This window comes from Staurois parvus, unplaced genomic scaffold (assembly GCF_062004578.1).
Source record: "Staurois parvus isolate SC_StPar_1 unplaced genomic scaffold, SC_StPar_1.0 ptg000425l, whole genome shotgun sequence".
Classification (NCBI taxonomy): Eukaryota; Metazoa; Chordata; class Amphibia; order Anura; family Ranidae; genus Staurois; species Staurois parvus.
The window spans coordinates 4346603-4360574 of NW_028318221.1; the positions used below are offsets into that span (position 1 = coordinate 4346603).

The 13972-nt window shown below is 41.5% G+C and overlaps 1 protein-coding gene across 4 annotated transcripts in view; it reads right to left on the reverse strand.

Moving 5' to 3' along the window:
- REXO1 (RNA exonuclease 1 homolog) overlaps positions 1-13972 on the reverse strand; it is a 140064-nt gene that overhangs the window by 12369 nt on the left and 113723 nt on the right. The window contains exons 10-13 of one of the 4 annotated variants that reach the window (XM_089687455.1): positions 12534-12647; positions 12124-12197; positions 10232-10339; positions 505-620 (exon numbers count right to left, since the gene is read on the reverse strand). In XM_089687455.1, the coding sequence (XP_089543581.1) occupies positions 505-620; positions 10232-10339; positions 12124-12197; positions 12534-12647 (412 nt within the window). Of the gene's footprint in view, positions 1-504; positions 621-10231; positions 10340-12123; positions 12198-12444; positions 12648-13972 lie in introns of those variants that run through there. The other 3 variants (XR_016314201.1, XR_016314202.1, XM_089687456.1) reach the window with 3 other exon arrangements.

Below are 13972 nucleotides of genomic sequence, written 5' to 3' on the forward strand. Positions count from 1 at the left end.
TTCTGTACATCACTGTGCAAAAATGTTCACACAGTATGATTCAGTATGTGATCGTGTATTGCACTGTAGAGCAGGTGTGTTTCCTTGAAAATGTACATAAACAGAAACAAACACACACAGCAGAGAAGAGAGACACTTGCAGAACATCTTTTTGAGAAAACAATGAAAAACAAGGCACTTGTGTATGTCATTTAAGGGGTGGGTCTTGATTGTGCTGGGATGGATATTTTTATATGTTGTATTGGGCTGTAGTGTCAAAGTACCCTTAGGAAGCTGAGATGTGCTTGTGTCTCTTTAAAACATTGGCCTACTAGTAAATGTTTTTTTCCTTCTTTTTCTTCACAAGTGCCTTTGTTCTCTGCTGCAGTTGTAACCCTGTGAGTACACCAAGGTCCTCTACTTACTTCTACTGTAACAGCAACTCTTTGCTTGCACTCACTTTCTCTCACACATGCTTAATGAAAATAGAACGTTTATGCAATGAAAAACTATAAGCTATTTCACCTGGTGTTATAGTCCACTAGTTTGTTGTCTGGTTGTACAAATGTGTCATACACCACCTTCAGTTGAGAGTTTATGACAGTAACACGTGTTAGCTCCAATCCTTTAGTGGTGTAACACTGTAGAGAAAAGGTAATCAGATAAATATTAGTTACAAAATAGCAGCAACATTGGTATACATTAAGTAGAAAGTTTGTTTTGGGTTTTTTTTTTAAAGCAGTACTCCAAGGAAAACAAATAGCTTGTGTTGTCTAAAAATACAGGAAAATGTAGAAATCTTCCCTTATTCCTTGTTTGCCTGGTAGCCGATGCCCTTACCCACTTTCCTATGCTGAAGGATTTGTAGGTGGGGCCCTCTACATCCTCACGTATGATACAGGACCAACAGTCTTGCACTGTACGTGATGGGTTTAGAGAGGTTGCGACCAGTCAAGCTTGAAAAGAAGTGGCTTTAAAGAAAAGTTGTGTGGTGGGGAAGAAGCCTGCAGGAGCAGGTAATAAGGTAATATTTGATTATTATGATACTTCTAACACTTAACCCTCATACTGCAGAGGGGGACCCACTGTAAGGGTTAGCTTTTGTTTTAGTTTAAGGAGCCTCTAGGTTGGTGGACGCATTGTGTCCAAAAGGCTATGCGTCGGTTGACTTTTGGCCCCTGGATGGTGTGCTTCCTTGGGTGAGACGGCGAGTTCAAAGTCTCAGCCTGGAAGCATAGCTAGTTTTCTGCATCTGCGGTTACGAGCAGCCAGCTTCTAGGACTGGGTGGCTCATGCCGCTCATTGTCGAGATATGAGGGATCATTCCGCCCAATCATGTACACACTGTCTGTTATAGGTGTTTATGATTGGGCGTTACAGATTCACCCCTTGTTCACTTTATGCCTCTTTGACATGATGTTACCATTGTTATTATGTCTCCCTGTTCTATCTTCATATGCCGGGTTCCATATCTGTGACTGTCTTCCTCTTCCTTTGAGGGTTCTGTATATGATTTGTTACGTGCAGGGGGAGGAGGGTGTCCGGGGTGCTACATACCACCCTCTTCTGTTCCCTGATGTGAGGTACGGTTTTCTGTGCCCCATGGGTTCCATTGGATGCACGCGGTGCATTGTTCTTGCTCTTTGTAGCATTCTAAGTGTGTTCCCGTTTTCTTTTCTATGGCACTCCCATTAGTTTACAGAGTTTTTTTTACGTCTTTTCTGGTTCCCTCCTTTTTGGTGGTAACCCTTTCCTTAGCTTTCTTTTTTTCTGTTCGCCTTGGGGGGTGGGGGGGGGTGTATTTTTGGAGCGCCCCCATGGTGATTTTTGTCAACCGTCATGACTCTTACTTGGTTGCTACTTAATGTTCAAGGTTTGAATTCACCACAGAAACGGACTAAAGTTTTTAAATATTTTCACTCCTCCAAAACCGATATAGTGTGTTTGCAGGAGACTCACCTGACCTCCTCTTATAATCCCCGTTTTTTTAGTTGGTCGTTATGCCCAGGTCTTTTTCGCCTCGGCCCTGTCGAGAAGCAGGGGATTCTTTTAGCAGTTTGTAAATCCTTGCCCTTTCAAGAACATAAAGTAGTTGCAGACCCCCAGGGCCATTATTTGATAGTTGTAGGGATCCTACAGGATGTATAGGTTATTTTCTGTACATACTATGCACCCCTAATCAGAGAAACTCGTTTTTTTACACATCTTTTGTCAGTTCTTCAGACCCATCAGAAAGGCCATTTTATGATGTCAGGTGATTCCAATTTAGTCCTTAATCCTAAACTAGACCAATCTCCTGTGGACTCAGCAGCCTCTTCTCCGCTTTCTGTGGAGTTTGGGCATATTCTTCGTTCCTATGATCTGGTCGATGCCAGGCAGGAATTACATCCCTCTTCTAGGGATTATACCTTTTTCTCCAAACCCCACTCTAGCCATTCTCGTATTGATCATGTTTTTGTGACTCCTCCTTTTCTTCCGCACTTAACTTTGATAAAGATTCCTACGGTGCCATGGTCATGATCCCATTATCACGCAATGTTCAGTTCTCTCTCAATGTCCACGGGCTCCCTCCTGGTATCTTAATGATTCCCTTCTCACTTTTTCGTCTGTAGTCGAGGATGTCCGGATCCACTCCTAACCTAACTTAGGTTATTTTCGGAACAAATTGGGTACTGTCTTTTTGTCTGCTACCGTTTGGGAAGTGTATAAGGCGGTTATTAGGGGCCACATCACACAGTTAGCTTCCAGGCGGCGTAAAGACCGAGAGCGGCATCAACGGTTTTTGGAACATGAGCTTGAAAAGGTTACGGTGTTGTTGTTACGGTCTTGTCTCCAACGGCTGATCTCCGACGGAAGGTGAATCATCGTCGCACGAATCTCAAATCTTTGTTTGACTGATGGGGCTGAGCGACATTTGTGATGGTCTCGTCAGAAGTTTTACATGAACGGTAACAAAATTGGGACTAGGTTAGCTAATAAGTTACGATCATTTGCCTCTAGACAACCTCATTACACTCTGAGAACCAGGACGTGTCCGAGAACCTCCAATCCCAAGCACATAGTGGATGAGTTTGCCCATCACTTTTCGAAACTCTATGCCAGCTCGAGGGATGCCCCAGCTGATGTCATTGACACATTTCTTTGGGAGACTCCTCTGCCTCATATAACGGATGATCAGAGGGACATGTTAGGTGCAGATATTTCACAAGATGAGCTTCGGCAGCCTTTTCAATCTTTGAAGGTGCACAAGTGTGCTGCTCCAGATGGTTTTATGGCTCTCTTCTATAAAAAAAGTGATGTTGTGGTCCCTGTATTGGCCCAGGCATTCAACCAACCTAAGTGGGATGGTTAGCTGACTTCGGAAATGCTTAAGGCCCAGATTGTGAGGATTCCTAAGCCGGGGAAAGATCACCAATCTTGGTCAAATTATCGCCCAATTTCTGAAGGTGGGCGTGAAAATTTTGACTAAGACTTTGGCCAATCACTTGAATGTGTTAATCCCTACTTTAATTGATCGAGATCAAGTGGGATTTGTACCTCGACGCCAAGCGGCCGATAATATTCGACGCTCTATTTTAATTAGTCATTTTGCTCGAATGCGGTCTCGTGACCTTATGTTTCTGTCCTTGGATATGAATAAGGCCTTTGATACTCTTTCCTGAACTTACAGAAGGCTTTGCAGAGGTGGGGTGTGGGACATGATTTTCTTCAGTGGATTCATAGCCTTTACATTGTTCCGTCTGCTACAGTCTGTTATCATGAGGTTGAATCCTCTCGTTTTTTAATTAAGGGTGGTACACATCAGGATTGTCCCCAGTCTCCTCTCCTTTTTAGCATGGCTCTTGAACCCCTCGCTGTTCATATTCGGCTTCATCTGGATATTTTGGGTCTCGAGTTGGTGGGATTACATCACAAGGTTGCCCTCTTTGAGGATGATATTCTGATGCATCTTTTGTCTCCACTTAGTTCTCTCCCCAATCTCTTATCACTCTTGACTGATTTCGCTCACCTCTTGGGATTACATGTAAACCCTACTAAGTCAGTGGCTAAGAACATTTCCCTCCCCCAACAGCTTGTGACACACCTCCAATCTCAATTTCCATTTCAATGGACCTCCTCTCTTTCTTATTTGGAGTCAAACTTACACCTTCTTATGATTTGTTGTACCAGGCGAATACTCCTCCTTTACATTCTCAGATAACCAAGCTGCTCTCTTCTTGGAAGTCTAAGTCCTTATCTTGGTTTGGTAGGGCCCAAGCGATCAAAATTACTCATCTTCCCATGCTTCTCTACTCTTTTCGAGTGCTCCCTTTTCAGATTCCTCCCCATATACTCCGCATCTTACAACGCCAAATTTTACGGTTTGTATGGGCTTTGGGAAGTCCTCGCTTGTCTAAACAGTTGCTTTACCGCCCACGTATTCAGGGTGGTATTGGTCTTCTGAACATTCAGCATTATTATAATGCAGCCCAAATTACTCCCCTCATTCAGCTTTTTTCTCTAAAGGACTTACCCTTGTGGGCAATGATACTTTGGACATGCATTCCCCTTCTGCCTTCAGCCTTACCTTGGCTTCCTTCGTCCTGGCGGCCTAAAGTGTTGAATCCTGTCTTGACACACACTTAAAAAATCTGGGACTCGTGTAAGTATTCGGCGGGTTTGATTTTCCCGCATTTACCTCTCTTACAATTATTCGATTGTTTGCTTTTCCCCCAGGGACTCTGATAAGATGGCCTTTCGTTGGTGGATAATTTATGGTTTTATGACGGTCCACTTGTTGATTGCGGGTCGAGGTATTCGTATGTTTGCGCAACTTCGAGTCATTCTATTCCTCCCTCGGAGTTATTTTGTTATTTGCAATTACGTCACTTTGTTGTACCTTTGCTTCGTAAATGGGATTCCCTTTGCACCTTTTCGGGTTTTGAATAGCTTTGTAAGGCTTTGGCTTCCACTAAAGGTGCTCTATCTCAAATTTATCTATCAATCCGAAACCATATACCTGAACCTCTGCCTGCCTACTGTGCGCAATGGAATATGGAGGTTCAAGCGGAAATTTCTGCTGAGGAATGGGGGTCTATGTGGCAAGGAGTTTCCCGCTGCTCTCGTAACATACCGGCATTAGAAAATTCTTATAAAGTAATTTCCAGATGGTATTTTACCCCATCCCGACTAGCTAAATTTATACCGGATTATAACTCACAGTGTTTTCGTGGCTGTGCTCTAGAGGGTATGATGCTCCACATTTGGTGGACCTGTCCAGTGGCCCGCCGCTTGTGGACTAGAGTTTATAATCTCAATTATTCAGTTACATTCGTTAATCTTAAAAAGGATCCTATTGAGGCCTTACTTTGTAAGCCACTTCGTGGCTTACCTCGTGGACCGCGCTCACCGGTCATTTTTTGTTTTTTTTATGGCTACTAAGCAGACTATTGCTGGTTCTTGGAAATCCCCTACTCTACAGTTTGAGGAGGTCAGATCCAGAATCCAAGGTTTCTTTATCAACTAAAAGTTGATGGCGGTATTGGAGGATAAACATGATAAGTTTCTGTTTGGCAACCATGGGTGGATTACCAGCCAGTTTCTCGTTTTACTACGAAACTTACAAATTTATGATGTGTTGGGTTTAGCCTCTCCTCTCCCCTTATGTGGGGATCGTGTCTCCCGGCTCCCCCCCCCCCCCCCCCCGGCGAACTCATCCTCTTTGCTGGTCTGTTTCTCTCCTCCTCTCTGCTCCCTTCTTTCCTTTGTTTTCCCTGTTTGTTTTTTCTCTCTCTCTTTTTTCATATGGTTTATTTAAGTTAGACCGATTGTCTGTCATTTATTTTTGTTGTCTTACAAGTCTATGATTCTCAGGGACAACATTGCCTTATGAGAGCGTTGTTCTCTAGGTGTTTTCTTTTTATTATTATTTTTATATGTAACTTTTATATTTTTGAAAGTGGTTGCGGACTACATGCTGTGGGTCTTGTATATGTATCTCTGTGTGCTGTGTGTTTCCCTATCTTTTGTTAGTTGTCACTCTGTATCATACGATTTGTCACGGTTTGTATGTTTCTTTTAAAATGCCTAGTAAAATCTTTGGTAAAAGAAAAATAATAATAAATGCACATCTTTTTGCAGGTAAAACAAGGTGCACTGATTCATTTTTTTACTTGCTTCCTAGAAAGCATTGCACCTTAATCAGCAGATTGCGGGTGCCATGCAGGACATTTGCAGCCTTGTCAGTTTGTCTGCTCGTACGGGCAGGCAGATGTACACTGACAGGAAGAAATAATGAACTACCACAGCGCTCAACAGCACTGTGGTAGTTCACTGAGAACTACAAGCTGAAAACCGCAAAGGATGTTGGTACTTGTATTTTCCCATTCACAGAAGTCTATGAAAGAATGACATGGCCTGGTAGGCAGAACCCCGCACAGCCGTGCTTTTTAAAAAATAGCGACAGCTAGCAGGGGAAGAAGATCCCCTGCTAACTGTCATTACATACAGCAGAGCGGGCAGCGGCTGCAGGAGTAGGAACCTATTACATGTTCTGCCCTAAAAACAGGTGTAACGTTATCAAAAGGTGAACTTACACTTTAAAGATTAATTTCCCACATCTGTGGCTTTTCAAATTGCAATTAGTGCCTGTGAATAAACAGTCAATAAGTTTGTTAGCTCTTACGTGGGTGCACAGAGCACGTTATAAACTGAGCCATGGGGAGCACAAAAGAGCTGTCAAAAGACCTGCATAACAAGGTTATGGAACATTATAAAGATGGAAAAGGATATGAAAAGCTATCCAAAGCCTTTAATTTGCCAGTCAGTACTGTTTAATCTTAAAAAGTACCGTTCCAATTTAAGAAGTGGAAAATTCTGAGATCTCTTTGATACCAAGCCAAGGTCAGGTAGACCAAGAAAGACTGCAACCACAACTGCCAGAAGAATTGTTGGGATACAAAGAAAAACCCATAGGTAACCTCAGGAGAAATAGAAGATGCTCTGGAAAAAAGACGGTGTGCTTGTTTCAAAGAGCATAATGCGACGATACTTGATCAAAAAATAGCTGCTTGGTCGAGTTGCCAGATAGAAGCCTTTACTGCACCAATGCCACAAAAAGACTGGCTACAATATGCCCAACAAACCCTTGACAAGCCTCACAGCTTCTGGCACACTGTAATCTGGAGTGATGAGACCAATATAGAGCTTTATAGTTACACCCGCTATGTTTGGAGAGTGGCTGTAAACCAGTTTTGGATTGTTTCTCGTGACACAATACAGCGTACACTGCAGTAGAATGGCATGCATGGGTGTCATTTACAAAGGAAGTCTCTCCTAAAGCCCATGCACAAATATGGCCGCCTAGAATTTGCCAGGGCCCTTGCTGAAAAAGAAGACTACTGATACTCTGTACTCTGGAGTGATGAGATCACGATAAATGTTTTTGGAACTGATGGCGTCGCAAAAGTGAAGAGTACAAAGAAAAATGATTGGTGCCTACAGTGAAACGTAGTGGCAGTGTCTTTCTGTGGGTCTGCATGAGTGCTGCTGGTGTCAGGGAGCTCCATTTTATTGATAGTATCTGAATTCAAAGATGTACTGCACCACAGTGGGGAAAATAATTATTTGATCCCCTGCTGATTTTGTAAGTTTTCCCACTTACAAAGAAATGAAGGGTCTATGATTTTTATCATAGGTGTAGTTTAAATGATAGAGACAGAATATCAACCAAAAAACAAAACAAAAAAAAAAAACACACTATTCAAATGTTATGAATTGAGTTGCAGTTCAGTGAGTAAAATAAGTAAAGCAAAACAGGACTTACTACTTGGTGGAGAAACCCTTGTTGGCAAACACAGAGGTAAGACTTGTAGTTGGTTAACAGGTTTGCACACATCTCAGGAGGGATTTTGGTCCACTCTTCTTTATAGAGCTTGTCCAAATCCTTAAGGTTTCTTGGCTGTCACTTGGCAATTTGAAGTTTCAGCTCCCTCCATACATTTTCTATAGGATTAAGGTCTGGAAACTGGCTAGGCTACTCCATGACCTTAATGTGCTTCCTCTTGAGCCACCCTTTGTTGCCTTAGCGGTATGTTTTGGGTCATTGTCATGCTGGAAAACCCATCCATGACCCATCTTTGCTGTTCTGGCTGAGGGAAGTGGTTCTCATGCAGGATTTTACAATACATGGTCCTGTCCATTGGCTTCTCAATGCGGCCTGTACCTTTAGCAGAGAAACAGCCCCAAAGCATGTTTCCTCCTCTGTGCTTGACTGTAGGGATAGTGTTCTTAGGGTCATAGTCAGCATTGTTCTTCTTCCAAACACAGCAAGTCGCGTTAATGCCAAAGAACTCAATTTTGGTCTCATTTAACCACATACTTTCTCCCAATCCTTCTCTGAATCATTTAGATTGTTTATTGGCAAACTTCAGATGGGCTTCAAACTTCAAATTGACAGGACTAATCTGTGTACCACATGAGCACATAGGCAGTCTGCGGGAGCCAGAATTATTGTTGATAGGGGATCAAATACTTTTTTTTTTTTTTTTATATTGTATATTCTATCATTTAAAATGATAAAAAATTATAGACCCTTAATTTCTTTTTAAGCGGGCAAACTTACAAAATATGCAGGGGATCAAATAATTATTTCCCCCGCTGTATATTGAAAGAGAATACCATCACTCCATGCCCTTGGTTGTTATGCACTTTTTCAACCTAACAATGATCCAAAACAACACATCTAAGGCCACTGTTGCATTTCTGAAGAAGAACAGGGTGAAAGTGATTCAGTGGCCAAGTATGTCCCCTAATCTGAACCCAATTGAACAACTACAGGGAATTCTGAAGAGACAAGCTGAGCATCACCCTCCATCCAGCATCCAGGCTCTAAAAGAGCTGTTCTTAACCACTTGCTGCCCTGCCACTGCATATATATACGTGTGCAGGGCGGCACTGGGGCGCAAAAGCATGTTTTAAAACGGGCTCCGCGCTCCCGACGTTTTCGCCGGCAGGGGGCGCGCGCAGGCGCTCCCGCTGACCCGCGGGTGACACCATTTGATCCCGGAGGGATCAATCATTCGAATTCAGCCAGTGATGTCTGGCTGAAATCAGATGATTGGTCCCTGTCCTATCCTGTCCTGTGTTGACATTTACACAGGACAGGATATGATGTCCGTTCCAGACAGAGAAGAAGACATACAAACAGTGAGTAAAACAGCACATACCCACAGTTAGAACACTCTAGGACACATTTAACCCACTGATCGCCCCCCCCCCCCCCAGTTACTGGCGACTTCCGATAGTGTTAGCGCCCCTCCCAGATAGCACCAGTAATCCCATTTAACCCCTTAATCTCTCCCCCCCCCCCCAGTTAACCCCTTCACTGCCCTGTCACCAGTGTCATTGATTACAGTGAACAGATTTTTACTGATCACTGTATTAGTGTCACTGGTGACTTCCGATAGTGTTAGCGTCCCTCCCAGATTAGCGTTGCTAATGCACTGGATTTTTTTTTTACCAAAAACATGGAGCAGAATACATTTTGGCCTAAATTTATGACTAACTTTGAGTTTACGATATATTTTTTATAGCTGAAAGTAGAAAATATTGTTTTTTTTCAAAATTTTCGTGTTTTTTTTGTTTATAGCGCAAAAAATAAAAAGCGCACAGTTAATCAAATACCACCAAAAGAAAGCTCTATTTGTGTGAAAAAAAGGACGTAAATTTTGTTTGGGTACAGCACTGCATGACCGCGCAATTATCCTTTGAATTAGTGCAGCGCCAAACAGCAAAAAAAAGGCCTGGTCATTAAGGGGGGTAAATCCTCAGGAGCTCAAGTGGTTAAAGAATGGAAAAAGACAGATGTTGCAATATGTCACCAACTTGTTCATTCCATGCCTAGAAGACTTGCTGCTATCCTTACAAATCATGGAGGTCATACAAAATACTAGATGTAGTAGTTTTTGTTGTGGGGTGTATTCATTTTTGCATCAACTAATTTGAGTAAAACTGAAGATTTTGTAATCCAAGTTATGTTATTACTGTTTCATATTATGTAATGAGCTAAACAAATGTTCTATGAAACTCAGTTTTATCAAAACTTTGGAAATTGTTCGTGTGTTCATTGAGATATTCATTAAAATCTTACTTTTCAAAAAGGGTGTCCTTGTTTATGCTGAGCACTGTATAACTTATATTACTGTAATATATACACTGTAATTAAAAACAGTTTGACTGACAGCATGAGCATGAATATTAAAGCACTTCTCACCATTTCACAATCCAAAGCATATACTCCAGGACTTTCAGAATCATTCAACTTCTCAAATGTCTTCACAAATCCATCCAGATTTTCCTTACGACCATCATGTACATGTTGCTGAGGAAAAATATCAGAATACATAAGCATGCATTACCTGCAGCCAAACAGCAGACAGATTAACCTCTTTCTCCAAATGGACAAACCCGTATGTCCTGGAGTTTCAGTGGCTCTATCAGGCTCAGGGCTGCAGCTGCAGTCGTGACCCTGGTATCTTTTTGTAAAACTGGAGATACTCTGTAATGTAAAAAAAATCCAAGTGGCTATACAGGCATGTGGCAAAATGTGGTTCCAGCCTCCTCCTCCCATCACCTTCCCTGTTCCTGCTCCTCTTCCATTTAGGAGCCTGGGACTGAAACCAGCTGTTGAAGAAGCACACCCTAGAGAAGAAAGAGGCACTTCCATTCCCCAATCATCTCTATGGTCTATGAGACCGGAAAGGACAAGGATTTTGTCACTTCTGTTTTTGGTTTGAGGTTTACAAGTCGTTATCAGCTTCTAAAGTGCCTGATTAAACGGCTTCTGAATTTTTGTAAACTTATCTAAACAAATATGCAGATTAATATGCTGAGGTATTTAGAGGCAGAAGAAGAAAAAAAACAAACACTCCTAGGAGCAGCATTAAAAACATCCAACGTGCATGAGGCCTTATCATGCTGCTCGCCTTGACACTTGATGGGGTTATCATAGCATACCCTGACACTTGGTGCAAATTTTGCAGGGGATTATCACTGCTGGCACTGACACATGCTAAAGGTTAACATTGCTAGCACTGACAACAATGCTGAGAGCTATTATTGCTGTCACTGACACCAACAAAGGGACTTCAATCTCACCAGTGTATCCCCAGGTCCTATTTTGTCTAAACTACAGAAAAGCAAAGGGGATAAAGTGGCACACTTCCAGCCATATACTGCGAAGCAACACATTACCAGTAATGTAGAGGAAACTGTTACATACTTCTGACCCCTGCACTCTGTACACTTCAATATGCTTAAATTTGAATGCCGTGGAAAAATATTTTGACAACTGTGCTGTTAAAATAAAATAACTTCTAATGATTGTTGCCCTATATTTGGCTGCTGCTGCATTCGGTAAAATTCTTACGTTCATAAATCCTATACACCACTAAGTGCCAAACTTTCAGGGCTGAAACTTTCAGTCTTGGCTCTGTTACAGTTCCCATAAGGGGGTGCGCATGCTCCACCTCAACCATTCATAAAACATCTTGTATTCTTTTCAAGGAATAAAAAGTGTCCTGTGGAAGGACAGGGAAAGGAGTGAACAGATGTCAAAATGTCCACCTGCTAAGGTATAGATGACTTTTATAGAAAAAGTTACATTCTGTCTATGTTTTAAATACCACAACATCTACAGTCTCCAAACCTTAACCAACATTAAGAAACTATGCTGTTCTGGATTTGGCCAGGTTTATGCTTTTTGGACTAATTTTATTCCTGTTAGTTTCAAGGAACAAAGGACATATTTTGTCGTTCATTCAACTGCTGGCTAAGGAAGAAAAAAAAAAAAAAAAATTAACAGCATTCCTCTATCCACACAAATGACAGAGAAGAAGGAATTCCCCTCCCCTGCCAGGACATTGGATTCTGACAGCAGCACCTTAGTCGCTTCAACAGAGGTTGATTAAACAATCAGCTTCTGTTAAGGGGGAGCCCACACACGAATAAAAATTTCCCTGCTGGACTGGCTGAATTTCTATCAGTGTAGTTTATAAAGCTTTACGTTAATAAACCTTTAAAGCAGTAATTTAAAAATACTGCAAACCCAAGTTTAAAATCTGTTAATATTCCTGTGTCACATAATAAAATTTAAAATAATCTAACCTTGGCTAGTTGACATCCAGGTGATCCAACTCCACTAGAGCAGCAACTATACTGAGTTTCCCAACCTCCAGGTACTACCGGAAAAAAAAAATCTTTATATAAAACACATTATATATACACACACACACACTGTACATACATACACACAAACACCCTAATGGTAATAGTTTCCATCCACTATTAAAATATCATGCAGACGACTTTTCAAACATCACAACATTCTGGGAATTTCTAGACATAAATACAACCCTTACATCTCCCATTATCATTATTTCACACAGCATTCTTCATTGTAAAACAAGTTTTTATAATTCTGCTCACACACAATCTTATATTAGTGCATTTTCGGAACCCATTATTCTCACACACTGTTTGCAGATCACTCTGCCCCTTCATGATTCAGACGGCACCTCTCTGCCTTCTGAGGCGGCCCCAGTGATGAACACATTCCTCTTGGCGTATGGAACATCCACTTTGCGTCACCATATACTCTACCCCACAACGGCAGCATATTCGGCAGGAGGCTGACAGAAATAAAAGAGAAAGTTAAAGTACTAAAATACACTACTATGCAATTACCTCAACATAAACTGGAATTGTTGCCAAACTCAATTTAGAAAATGTAATGCATGATAAATAGAGTTTCTGTATATAGTAACTACATGACCTCCGAAGGTTTTACCCCCTTCATGACCAGACCATTTTTTGCGATTCAGCACTGTGCTACTTTAACTGGCAATTGCATGGTCATGCAACACTGTATGCAAATGAAATTAATATCTTTTTTTTCACCCAAATAGAGCTTTCTTTTGGTAGTATTTAATCACGACTTTCTTTTTTTTTTGGCAATATAACCAATATATTCAATAAAATCAAATTTCCTCATAAATTTAGGCCAAATGTATTCTGTTACAAGTCTTCGGTAAAAAAAACAAACAAACAACTCTAACAAATGTGTAATCATAGGTTTGTGTGAAAGTTAGACTCTACAAACTATGGTATATATATATACAGTCATGGCCGAAATTGTTGGCACCCTTGATATTTTTCCTGAAAATCAAGTATTTCACACAAAAAAGGTATTGCATTAACACATGTTTTGCTATACACATGTTTATTCCCTTTGTATGTATTGGAACAAATATAAAACAGAGGCAGAAAAGCAAATATGACATAATGTCACACAAAACCCCAAAAATGGGCTGGACAAAAGTATTGGCACCCTTAACTTAATATTTGGTTGCACACCCTTTGGAAAACATAACTGAAATCAGTCGCTTCCTATAACCATCAATAAGCTTCTGACACCTCTCACCCGGAATTTTGGACCACTCTTCCTTTGCAAACAGCTCCAGGTCTCTCTTATTGGAAGGACACCTTTTCCCAACAGCAATTTTAAGATCTCTCCACAGGTGTTCAATGGGATTTAGATCTGGGCTCATTGCTGGCCACTTCAGAACTCTCCAGCGCTTCTTTGCCATCCATTTCTGAGTGCTTTTTGACGTATGTTTGGGGTCATTGTCCTGCTGGAAGACCCAGGATCTTGGACGCAAACCCAGCTTTCTGACACTGGGCCCTACAGTGCGACCCAAAATCCTTTGGTAATCCTCAGATTTCATGATGCCTTGCACACAGTCAAGGCACCCAGTGCCAGAGGCAGCAAAACAACCCCAAAACATCATTGAACCTCCACCATATTTTACCGTAGGTACTGTGTTTTGTTCTTTGTAGGCCTCATTCCGTTTTCGGTAAACAGTAGAATGATGTGCTTTACCGAAAAGCTCTATCTTGGTCTCATCTGTCCACAAGACGTTTTCCCAGAAGGCTTTTGGCTTACTCAAGTACATTT